The sequence below is a fragment of the Rhinoderma darwinii genome (assembly GCF_050947455.1).
Source record: "Rhinoderma darwinii isolate aRhiDar2 chromosome 5 unlocalized genomic scaffold, aRhiDar2.hap1 SUPER_5_unloc_55, whole genome shotgun sequence".
Lineage (NCBI taxonomy): Eukaryota > Metazoa > Chordata > Amphibia > Anura > Rhinodermatidae > Rhinoderma > Rhinoderma darwinii.
Window position 1 is genome coordinate 291,669 of NW_027461815.1, and position 15,320 is coordinate 306,988.

At 40.8% G+C, this 15,320-nt stretch overlaps 1 protein-coding gene across 1 annotated transcript in view; it reads left to right on the top strand.

The window, feature by feature from the left end:
• Positions 1–3,931, top strand: part of LOC142696325 (alanine aminotransferase 2-like) — a 44,274-nt gene extending 40,343 nt beyond the window's left edge. Inside the window, exons 10-11 of the mRNA XM_075847666.1 lie at positions 3,257–3,369; positions 3,693–3,931. Of these exons, the coding sequence (XP_075703781.1) occupies positions 3,257–3,369; positions 3,693–3,783 (204 nt within the window). The 3' untranslated portion in view covers positions 3,784–3,931. The remainder of the gene's footprint in view (positions 1–3,256; positions 3,370–3,692) is intronic.
• Positions 3,932–15,320: the final 11,389 nt, after the last annotated feature.

Sequence of the window (15,320 nt, forward strand, 5' to 3'; positions counted from 1 at the left end):
TCATATGCCCGTGTGGCGGCAAGGTCTCAGCCTCCTTTTTATTGAAGACATCGCAGAACATGGAGAAACAAGAAGGCAACCCTGTCAAAGACTGAAGAGGGGCAGGATGTTGAGACTAGATATGGCCCAGACAGCGGTCAAGACACTTTGGGCCCCACTGGAGGACTTCTCCAGAGTTCCAATCCAGTACGGGGGCGTGCAGACGAAGCCAAGGAAAACCCAGCAGCACGGGGTTGACGGCCTTGGACAGGACGAACAGTGAGATAAATTCAGCATGAAGAGCTCCCATTTGGAGTCTCAACGGCTTGGTTACGGACATAACTGGGTCCGGTAATGGCAGTCCATCCACCGAGGCAACGATCAGCGGCTTTTCAAGTGGGATAGTGGGCAACTGTAGGAGATCCACAAGGTCCTGGCAGACGAAGTTGGCTGCAGAGCCGGAGTCCAGATAGGCAGAGACCGGATGGGACCTCTCGCCAGCAATGATGGTTACGGGAATGAATAGTTTGGAAGAGAGTTCTTGATTCAATGTTTTGACGCCCAGGGATGTCTCTCCAACAAAACCTAGGCGCTGGGGTTTTTTGTCTTGTGAGGACAGACGCACAACATGGCCAGCGAGGCCGCAATATAAGCAAAGTCCAGAGGTGCGCCTGCGCTTTTTCTCCTGGACCTATAATTTTAGTCGGTCTACTTGCATCGGGACCTCTGGCAAAGCTATAGAAGCAAGCAAGAGGGGTTGCTGAAAGTTGGGCGCCAGTCTAGGGCGCCGACGCTCCTGACGAACCTCGTGAGATCTATCCCTCAGCCTTATGTGTACCCGAGTGGCAAGCAGAATCAAGTCGTCGAAGGCGGAAGGCAGGTCTGGAGCGGCAAGTTCGTCCTTGATCTCGGACGACAGACCATGCCAAAAGGATGCCACCAAGGCCTCATTATTCCAGGATAGCTCTCCTGCCAGAGTCCGGAACTGGATAGTATACTCGCCCACGGAGGTGTCCTCTTGGCGAAGGTTGAAGATGGCAGTGGCTGCCGATGAGACTCGCCCAGGCTCCTCAAAAACAGTTCGGAATATTCGCACGAACTCCTGGAAATCTCGGGTCTTGGGTCCTCGACGTTCCCAGATAGGATTAGCCCATGCCAGGGCCTTGCCAGTCAGGAGGGATATAATGAATGCGATCTTGGCTCCATCTGACGGAAATGCTCGGGAGTGCAGGGTAAAATGAATGTGGCATTGGTTCAGAAACCCCCGACAAGCACTGGCGTCTCCATCGAACTGAGAGGGCAATGGCAGCGAGAACCGAGGATCCGTACAGGAACTGCCAGGAGGAGTAACAGGAGGGTCGGCTTTAAGAACTTGCATAGAAGCAGGAAGAGAAGCAGCTAGCGTCCCTAGCTGCTGCGCCATAGAGTCCACTGCCACGAGGAGCTGATCCTGCCTAGCTCGGAGATCCAGCAGATCCGCCTGCATGGCTTGGGAGGGTACCAAGCCCTTGAATTGACCAGCGGAGTCCAGGGCCAGAGTGTACTGTCACGATGCGGGGTGTGTACCCACTGGGCCGTACCGCGTAGCGGGATGGCAGCTGGCCAAACAGGTAAGTACAGAGTTCAATTAGTTCAGTAAGGATACCTGAGGCAATCGTAGGCAGTAGCGAGGCAGGCACGTCCAGGACTAGGCGGCGGGAAGTCGTCAGGTGAGGCGTAGCAGATCAAGTGTAGACTGTAGCACAGCACGGCAACAGCACAGCACGGCACGGCACGGCACTAGAACTGGGTAACACGGAAACAGGGTACGGGATACAGGTACAAGGTACACTGGGAAACTGGAAGACACTGGGAGACCATAAGCACGACAAACGATGGGTAACGAACAACGCTCTGGCAAAGAGCAAGAGGGCAGAGCCCGTTTTATAGCCCATGGCATCCTGGGCTAGATTGCAAACTTCCTGCAAAAATGCGCGCACTGGCCCTTTAAGGACGTGCACGCGCGCCCGCCGGAGACACCCGAAGTCCGGAAGTGAGTGCCGTAGCCTCAAACGAGGACGACGCTGCAGCGAGGTAAGATGTCCATTGCCACGGTCGTCGAGGTTAACGACCGAACGACGGACTGTGGCCATAGAAGTTACAATGACCAGATCTTGGCACCTGATGTTTTATATTCAAGGCATTATCTGCCATTCACTCTCACCATGATATCTCACAAGATGGTGGATACTCCATCCACTGACCATGATATCTCACAAGATGGTGGACACTGCATCCACTGACCATGATATCCCACAAGATGGTGGATACTCCATCCACTGACCATGATATCCCACAAGATGGTGGACACTGCATCCACTGACCATGATATCCCACAAGATGGTGGATACTCCATCCACTGACCATGATATCTCACAAGATGGTGGATACTCCATCCACTGACCATGATATCTCACAAGATGGTGGATACCCCGTCCACTGACCATGATATCCCACAAGATGGTGGACACTCTATCCACTGACCATGATATCCCACTAGATGGTGGACACTGCATCAACTGACCATGATATCCCACAAGATGGTGGATACTGCATTGACTGACCATGATATTTAACAAGATGGTGGATACTCCATCCACTGACCATGATATCTCACAAGATGGTGGATACTCCATCCACTGACCATGATATCTCACAAGATGGTGGATGCACCATTCAAAGACCATGATATCTCACAAGATGGTGGATACTCCATCCACTGACTCCATGATATCTCACAAGATGGTGGATACTCCATCCATTGACCATGATATCTCACAAGATAGTAGATACTCCATCCACTGACCATGATATCTCACAAGATGGTGGATACTCCATCCACTGACTCCATGATATCCCGCAAGATGGTGGATACTCCATCCACTGACCATGATATCGCACAAGATAGTGGATACTCCATCCACTGACCATGATATCTCACAAGATGGTGGATACTCCATCCACTGACCATGATATCTCACAAGATGGTGGATACTCCATCCACTGACCATGATATCTCACAAGATGGTGGATACTCCATCCACTGACCATGATATCTGACAAGATGGTGGATACTCCATTCACTGACTATGATATCTGACAAGGTGGTGGATACTCCATGCTGTGTCACTAGTATACTATTCCAGACACTCCATCCACTGACTCCATGATACCTCACACCTAGGAGGACACACCATACCCTCCTGCTTTTTCTTACCATTAATACCCCTTCTCATAGGATCGAGGTCAAGAACCAGATGACTTCTACTGTCATCGTCTGCTGGAGGAGGCTGGCATCGTACTGTGCACTGGAAACAGCTTTGGACAGGCAGCGGGGACTTACCACTTCAGGTACGTCAACATCTCTTACCACCCTCTACAAGAGACAAAGGCCAGTTAAGTGACCATCTTAGGGCCGGAATACTGACAGAATGGAGGAACATGTGAGATTCCGTACTAACTACAAGATGGGACTAGTACTCCCAGAGACACAGCCAGAGTGACCCCATAAATAGTGCTAGAGTTCCTCCATAAAGAGTGCCGCCATAATCAGTGACTGTGTGCTCCCATAGAGATTGTGAGTTAGAGTGTCCCCATAGACTATGCCAGGCAGACAGTAATCCGGCTGTTTGACCAGTGTGATATAAGTCATCTCTCTCCATCTCGTGTTATAGGATCGCTCTTCTCCATCCTATCAATGAACTGAAATCAATTCTTCAGAAGATCACAGAATTCCACGCAAAGTTCATGGCAGAATATTCCTGAGGGACAGAGCGCTGGTATTAATGTGGGGGTACTCACTCCTGGCACACACTGCACGGTCCCAGCTCTCCGGGGACACCAGCCCCTCCACCACACGAAGCTTCTGTGCGTAATAGAATCCTGGCACTTTAATAAACAGATTTTGTGTGATAATTTACGTTTCCTTGTTACTCATCTATCCTGTAATGAACGTCGCAAACAAAAAAGAGACAACCCCCCGAAAACCGCCCCATTACAAGACCATGCTGCCAAAAGTTGGGGTGCAAAGGGAGAGTTATTATTAATGTTTGTAGCATTTCTTTAGGGATCCAGACGCAGTTACCAGAGGAGGAGAAACGACACGAGAAACATGTTGAAAATATTCATTGGTAAGTCCAGGTGACGTTGATTTTACGGTCGGGATTTCTAATAACGTAAAGGGCGAGTTATGATTTGACAGCTGGTCGCTGGATATTGAGGGTAAGTTGACGGTATCCAGGAAACCACCAATGATCTGGGAGAAGGTCGGCCGGTGACCGGGTCTTTATTTAGGTTTTATAAAGTGCCATAATAATCAGTGAAAGATTTCGCTATTTCTTGGGGGTTCCAACATTTGTTCCCCATAAGGGTTAAGAATGGGGGGGATTTTGGTTTTCAGGGTTTTATTTCTTAGCATTTTCCCGGCTTTATTACCTTGCCAATAGTAACGCATTTTGTTTCTTCTCCGTGCGTCTTCACATTTATAATATAACTGGTGAAGCTGCGCCTCATTTTTTAGACTCTAGTATTCGATCTCTGGATATTTTGGCCTCATTAAGGTCTCGGTTTCTTCATTTTGGACAGTTCTCGTGCTTCGGCCAGTCTCCATTTCTTTGATGTTGCAGATATTTAGGACGGCGCCCCCTAGTGGCAGCTTTATGTGCACACCAATTACTAAAAATGGAGGCATCTTCAGGAATGTTGATATAAAAAAACTCATTCAGCGCCGTGTCTGTCTGGGCATTATATTCGTCATTATTTACTAGGGAATTGTTTATCCGCCATGGAGAAGTAGGGACATTATTAAATTGCTCATTAACTCTTTCATGCCTACAATCTGTAGATTCACGTCCAATCCGCATATACCCCGTGCAGATGGGACGTGAATCGGCAGACCTCTGCGCTGGGGAGATCGCTCGGACGCCGGTGGTGTCAGTGTCCGCGGCTCCCCGGCAACCTGTTCTCTGACAGCCGAACCGATTGGTTCGGCTACAGAGAATATGATCACTATTTTTGACTGTTTCCCGACCACCCACAGTAAATTCACATCGGTGCTTGCTGGGCTTAGTGCAGCGCAGATGTGAATTCACAGTGGGTGTTAAAAGCGCGATCCGGGTGTCTAAGAGTAGCGCTGACACCCGGATCGCACTGTTAACCCCTGCCTCAGGTCCCAGAGACATGATCGGGACCTGATTGGTTCAGATACCGATCATGCGATCGCAGGGAAAGTTTATTGTAGCAAACAACTGGAAAGTTTGTTGCTACAACAAACTTTCCCGGGGACCGATTGCGGGTGCTTCCGTTGGTTGTCACGGCAAAACTGGAGGCCATACAATGGCCTTTGGGTCTGCCATGCAAGGAAGCCTATGAGGACCGGTCGGAGGCTTCCTGTCAGCGTCACACTGACAGTTTATAATACATTACACTACATAGGTACTGTAATGTATTAACAAAAAATAAGTTGTTTATTATTGAAAAAAAATAAAACGTTAAAAAAGTAAACATATTTGGTATCAGCGCGTTCGTAACGACCCAAACTATAAAACTATAATATTATTTTTCCCGCATGGTGAACATTGCAAAAAACAATGAAAAAACAATGCCAGATTCACTATTTTTTTGGTCATAACCCCTCCCAAAATATAGAATAAAAAGTGATCAAAAAGTCGCATGTACCCCAAAATAGTACCAATAAAAACTACAGCTCGTCCCGTGAAAAACAAGCCCTTACACAGATTTTTTGACTGAAAAATAAAAAAGTTATTGCTCTCAGAATACGGGGACACAGAAAATAAACAATCTTATAGAAAAAGTGATTTCATTGAGCAAATGCCACAAAACATAAAAAAACCCCGATAAACATCTGGAATCACCGTAATCGCACCGACCCGCAGAATAAAGTAAAATGTCATTTATAGCCCGGGGTGAACACTAAAAAACACACAAAAAAAGATAAAAAACATTGTCAAAATGTATTTTTTTTCTTGTTACTTCGCTTGCCAAAAAAATCAAATAAAAAGTGATGTACCCCAAAATTGTACCAATGAAAAGTACAGATTGTAACGGAACAAATAATCCCTCGCACGGGTCCGGCGGAGAAAAAATAAAAAACGTTCTGTCTCTCAGAATATGGTGACACAAATTGTGCAGAGTGTCCAAAAGCGGATAAGATCTGGCGCCATTTATCAGTGCGACACCGGCCACATATCTGCGGATTATTATTTATTTACCCCATTATTATACCCTCTTATTATACCCTGATGTACCCCGCACATATCACATATACCCTGATGTACTCCTCACATATTACATATATCCTGATGTACTCCTCACATATTACATATACCCTGATGTACTCCTCACATATTACATATATCCTGATGTACTCCACACATATTACATATACCCTGATGTACTCCTCACATATTACATATATCCTGATGTACTCCTCACATATTACATATATCCTGATGTACTCCTCACAGATTACATATACCCTGATGTACTCCTCACATATTACATATACCCTGATGTACTCCTCACATATTACATATATCCTGATGTACTCCTCACATATTACATATACCCTGATGTACTCCTCACATATTACATACACCCTGATGTACTCCGCACAGATTACATATATCCTGATGTACTCCTCACATATTACATATACCCTGATGTACTCCTCACATATTACATATACCCTGATGTACCCCTCACATATTACATATACCCTGATGTACTCCTCACATATTACATATATCCTGATGTACTCCTCACATATTACATATACCCTGATGTACTCCTCACATATTACATATACCCTGATGTACTCCTCACATATTACATATACCCTGATGTACTCCTCACATACTACATATACCCTGATGTACTCCTCACATATTACATATATCCTGATGTACTTCTCACATATTACATATATCCTGATGTACTCCTCACATATTACATATACCCTGATGTACTCCTCACATATTACATATATCCTGATGTACTCCTCACATATTACATATATCCTGATGTACTCCTCACATATTACATATATCCTGATGTACTCCTCACAGATTACATATACCCTGATGTACTCCTCACATATTACATATATCCTGATGTACTCCTCACATATTACATATACCCTGATGTACTCCTCACATATTACATATACCCTGATGTACTCCTCACATATTACATATACCCTGATGTACTCCTCACATATTACATATATCCTGATGTGCTCCTCACATATTACACATACCCTGATGTACTCCTCACATATTACATATACCCTGATGTACTCCTCACATATATCCTGATGTACTCCTTACATATTACATATACCCTGATGTACTCCTCACATATTACATATATCCTGATGTACTCCTCACATATTACATATACCCTGATGTACTCCTCACATATTACATATACCCTGATGTACTCCTCACATACTACATATACCCTGATGTACTCCTCACATATTACATATATCCTGATGTACTTCTCACATATTACATATATCCTGATGTACTCCTCACATATTACATATACCCTGATGTACTCCTCACATATTACATATATCCTGATGTACTCCTCACATATTACATATATCCTGATGTACTCCTCACATATTACATATATCCTGATGTACTCCTCACATATTACATATATCCTGATGTACTCCTCACATATTACATATACCCTGATGTACTCCTCACATATTACATATACCCTGATGTACTCCTCACATATTACATATACCCTGATGTACTCCTCACATATTACATGTATCCTGATGTACTCCTCACATATTACATATACCCTGATGTACTCCTCACATATTACATGTATCCTGATGTACTCCTCACATATTACATATACCCTGATGTACTCCTCACATATCACATATACCCTGATGTACTCCTCACATATTACATATATCCTGATGTACTCCTCACATATTACATATACCCTGATGTACTCCTCACAGCTTACATATACCCTGATGTACTCCTCACATATTACATATACCCTGATGTGCTCCTCACATATTACATATATCCTGATGTACTCCTCACATATTACATATACCCTGATGTACTCCTCACATATTACACATACGCTGATGTACTCCTCACATATTACATATACCCTGATGTACTCCTCACATATTACATATACCCTGATGTTCTCCTCACATATTACACATACCCTGATGTACTCCTCACATATTACATATATCCTGATGTACTCCTCACATATTACATATATCCTGATGTACTCCTCACATATTACATATACCCTGATGTACTCCTCACATATTACATATATCCTGATGTACTCCTCACATATTACATATACCCTGATGTACTCCTCACATATTACATATATCCTGATGTACTCCTCACATATTGCATATACCCTGATGTACTCCTCACATATTACATATACCCTGATGTACTCCTCACATATTACATATACCCTGATGTACTCCTCACATATTACATATATCCTGATGTACCCCGCACATATCACATATACCCTGATGTACTCCGCACAGATTACATACATCCTGATGTACTCCTCACATATTACATATATCCTGATGTACTCCTCACAGATTACATATATCCTGATGTACTCCTCACATACTACATATACCCTGAAGTACTCCTCACATATTACATATATCCTGATGTACTCCTCACATATTACATATATCCTGATGTACTCCTCACATACTACATATACCCTGAAGTACTCCTCACATATTACATATATCCTGATGTACTCCTCACATATTACATATACCCTGATGTACTCCTCACATATTACATATACCCTGATGTACTCCTCACATATTACATATACCCTGATGTACTCCTCACATATTACATATACCCTGATGTACTCCTCACATATTACATATAACCTGATGTACTCCGCACATATTACACATACCCTGATGTACTCCTCACATATTACATATACCCTGATGTACTCCTCACATATTACATATACCCTGATGTACTCCTCACATATTACAAATATCCTGATGTACTACTCACATATTACATATATCCTGATGTACTCCTCACATATTACATATACCCTGATGTACTCCTCACATATTACATATACCCTGATGTACTCCTCACATATTACATATATCCTGATGTACTCCTCACATATTACATACATCCTGATGTACTCCTCACATATTACATATATCCTGATGTACTCCTCACAGATTACATATACCCTGATGTACTCCTCACATATTACATATACCCTGATGTACTCCTCACATATTACATATACCCTGATGTACTCCTCACATATTACAAATATCCTGATGTACTACTCACATATTACATATATCCTGATGTACTCCTCACATATTACATATACCCTGATGTACTCCTCACATATTACATATACCCTGATGTACTCCTCACATATTACATATATCCTGATGTACTCCTCACATATTACATACATCCTGATGTACTCCTCACATATTACATATATCCTGATGTACTCCTCACAGATTACATATACCCTGATGTACTCCTCACATATTACATATAACCTGATGTACTCCGCACATATTACACATACCCTGATGTACTCCTCACATATTACATATACCCTGATGTACTCCTCACATATTACATATATCCTGATGTACTCCTCACATATTACATATACCCTGATGTACTCCTCACATATTACATATATCCTGATGTACTCCTCACATATTACATATACCCTGATGTACTCCTCACATATTACATATACCCTGATGTACTCCTCACATATTACATATATCCTGATGTACTCCTCACATATTACATATATCCTGATGTACTCCTCACATATTACATATATCCTGATGTACTCCGCACATATTACATATATCCTGATGTACTCCTCACAGATTACATATACCCTGATGTACTCCTCACATATTACATATAACCTGATGTACTCCGCACATATTACACATACCCTGATGTACTCCTCACATATTACATATACCCTGATGTACTCCTCACATATTACATATATCCTGATGTACTCCTCACATATTACATATACCCTGATGTACTCCTCACATATTACATATATCCTGATGTACTCCTCACATATTACATATACCCTGATGTACTCCTCACATATTACATATACCCTGATGTACTCCTCACATATTACATATATCCTGATGTACTCCTCACATATTACATATATCCTGATGTACTCCTCACATATTACATATATCCTGATGTACTCCTCACAGATTACATATACCCTGATGTACTCCTCACATATTACATATAACCTGATGTACTCCGCACATATTACACATACCCTGATGTACTCCTCACATATTACATATACCCTGATGTACTCCTCACATATTACATATATCCTGATGTACTCCTCACATATTACATATACCCTGATGTACTCCTCACATATTACATATATCCTGATGTACTCCTCACATATTACATATACCCTGATGTACTCCTCACATATTACATATATCCTGATGTACTCCTCACATATTACATATACCCTGATGTACTCCTCACATATTACATATATCCTGATGTACTCCTCACATATTACATATACCCTGATGTACTCCTCACATATTACATATATCCTGATGTACTCCTCACATATTACATATATCCTGATGTACTCCTCACATATTACATATATCCTGATGTACTCCGCACATATCACATATATCCTGATGTACTCCTCACATATTACATATACCCTGATGTACTCCTCACATATTACATATACCCTGATGTACTCCTCACATATTACATATACCCTGATGTACTCCTCACATATTACATATATCCTGATGTACTCCTCACATATTACATATATCCTGATGTACTCCTCACATATTACATATATCCTGATGTACTCCGCACATATCACATATATCCTGATGTACTCCTCACATATTACATATACCCTGATGTACTCCTCACATATTACATATACCCTGATGTACTCCTCACATATTACATATACCCTGATGTACTCCTCACATATTACATATACCCTGATGTACTCCTCACATATTACATATATCCTGATGTACTCCTCACATATTACATATACCCTGATGTACTCCTCACATATTACATATATCCTGATGTACTCCTCACATATTACATATACCCTGATGTACTCCTCACATATTACATATATCCTGATGTACTCCTCACATATTACATATATCCTGATGTACTCCTCACATATTACATATATCCTGATGTACTCCGCACATATCACATATATCCTGATGTACTCCTCACATATTACATATACCCTGATGTACTCCTCACATATTACATATATCCTGATGTACTCCTCACATATTACATATACCCTGATGTACTCCTCACATATTACATATACCCTGATGTACTCCTCACATATTACATATATCCTGATGTACTCCTCACATATTACATATATCCTGATGTACTCCTCACATATTACATATATCCTGATGTACTCCGCACATATTACATATATCCTGATGTACTCCTCACAGATTACATATACCCTGATGTACTCCTCACATATTACATATAACCTGATGTACTCCGCACATATTACACATACCCTGATGTACTCCTCACATATTACATATACCCTGATGTACTCCTCACATATTACATATATCCTGATGTACTCCGCACATATTACACATACCCTGATGTACTCCTCACATATTACATATACCCTGATGTACTCCTCACATATTACATATATCCTGATGTACTCCTCACATATTACATATACCCTGATGTACTCCTCACATATTACATATATCCTGATGTACTCCTCACATATTACATATACCCTGATGTACTCCTCACATATTACATATACCCTGATGTACTCCTCACATATTACATATATCCTGATGTACTCCTCACATATTACATATATCCTGATGTACTCCTCACATATTACATATATCCTGATGTACTCCGCACATATTACATATATCCTGATGTACTCCTCACAGATTACATATACCCTGATGTACTCCTCACATATTACATATAACCTGATGTACTCCGCACATATTACACATACCCTGATGTACTCCTCACATATTACATATACCCTGATGTACTCCTCACATATTACATATATCCTGATGTACTCCTCACATATTACATATACCCTGATGTACTCCTCACATATTACATATATCCTGATGTACTCCTCACATATTACATATACCCTGATGTACTCCTCACATATTACATATACCCTGATGTACTCCTCACATATTACATATATCCTGATGTACTCCTCACATATTACATATATCCTGATGTACTCCTCACATATTACATATATCCTGATGTACTCCTCACAGATTACATATACCCTGATGTACTCCTCACATATTACATATAACCTGATGTACTCCGCACATATTACACATACCCTGATGTACTCCTCACATATTACATATACCCTGATGTACTCCTCACATATTACATATATCCTGATGTACTCCTCACATATTACATATACCCTGATGTACTCCTCACATATTACATATATCCTGATGTACTCCTCACATATTACATATACCCTGATGTACTCCTCACATATTACATATATCCTGATGTACTCCTCACATATTACATATACCCTGATGTACTCCTCACATATTACATATATCCTGATGTACTCCTCACATATTACATATACCCTGATGTACTCCTCACATATTACATATATCCTGATGTACTCCTCACATATTACATATATCCTGATGTACTCCTCACATATTACATATATCCTGATGTACTCCGCACATATCACATATATCCTGATGTACTCCTCACATATTACATATACCCTGATGTACTCCTCACATATTACATATACCCTGATGTACTCCTCACATATTACATATATCCTGATGTACTCCGCACAGATTACATGTACCCTGATGTACTCCACACAAATTACATATATCCTGATGTACTCCGCACATATTACACATACCCTGATGTACTCCTCACATATTACATATACCCTGATGTACTCCTCACATATTACATATACCCTGATGTACTCCTCACATATTACATATACCCTGATGTACTCCTCACATATTACACATACCCTGATGTACTCCTCACATATTACATATACCCTGATGTACTCCTCACATATTACATATACCCTGATGTACTCCTCACATATTACATATATCCTGATGTACTCCTCACATATTACATATATCCTGATGTACTCCGCACATATCACATATATCCTGATGTACTCCTCACATATTACATATACCCTGATGTACTCCTCACATATTACATATACCCTGATGTACTCCTCACATATTACATATACCCTGATGTACTCCTCACATATTACATATATCCTGATGTACTCCGCACAGATTACATGTACCCTGATGTACTCCACACAAATTACATATATCCTGATGTACTCCGCACATATTACACATACCCTGATGTACTCCTCACATATTACATATACCCTGATGTACTCCTCACATACTCCATATACCCTGATGTACTCCTCACATATTACATATACCCTGATGTACTCCTCACATATTACATATACCCTGATGTACTCCTCACATATTACATATACCCTGATGTACTCCTCACATATTACACATACCCTGATGTACTCCTCACATATTACATATACCCTGATGTACTCCTCACATATTACATATACTCTGATGTACTCCTCACATATTACATATACCCTGATGTACTCCTCACATATTACATATATCCTGATGTACTCCTCACATACTCCATATACCCTGATGTACTCCTCACATATTACATATACCCTGATGTACTCCTCACATATTACATATACCCTGATGTACTCCTCACATATTACATATACCCTGATGTACTCCTCACATATATCCTGATGTACTCCTCACATATTACATATATCCTGATGTACTCCTCACATATTACATATACCCTGATGTACTCCTCACATATTACATATACCCTGATGTACCCCTCACATATTACATATACCCTGATGTACTCCTCACAGATTACATATACCCTGATGTACTCCTCACATGTTACATATATCCTGATATACTCCTCACATATTACATATATCCTGATGTACTCCTCACATATTACATATATCCTGATGTACTCCTCACATATTACATATATCCTGATGTACTCCACACATATTACATATACCCTGATGTACTCCTCACATATTACATATACCCTGATGTACTCCTCACATATTACATATACCCTTATGTACTCCTCACATATTACATATACCCTGATGTACTCCTCACATATTACATATACCCTAATGTACTCCTCACATATTACATATCCTGATGTACTCCTCACATATTACATATATCCTGATGTACTCCTCACATATTACATATACCCTGATGTACTCCTCACATATTACATATATCCTGATGCACTCCTCACATATTACATATACCCTGATGTACTCGTCACATATTACATATATCCTGATGTACTCCTCACATATTACATATATCCTGATGTACTCCTCACATATTACATATACCCTGATGTACTCCTCACATATTACATATACCCTGATGTACTCCTCACATATTACATATACCCTGATGTACCCCTCACATATTACATATACCCTGATGTACTCCTCACATATTACATATACCCTGATGTACTCCTCACATATTACATATAGCCTGATGTACTCCTCACATATTACATATACCCTGATGTACTCCTCACATATTACATATATCCTGATGTACCCCTCATATATTACATATACCCTGATGTACTCCTCACATATTACATATATCCTGATATACTCCTCACATATTACATATACCCTGATGTACTCCTCACATATTACCTATACCCTGATGTACTCCTCACATATTACATATATCCTGATGTACTCCTCACATATTACATATACCCTGATGTACTCCTCACATATTACATATATCCTGATGTACCCCTCATATATTACATATACCCTGATGTACTCCTCACATATTACATATATCCTGATATACTCCTCACATATTACATATACCCTGATGTACTCCTCACATATTACATATACCCTGATGTACTCCTCATATATTACATATACCCTGATGTACTCCTCACATATTACATATACCCTGATGTACTCCTCACATATTACATATATCC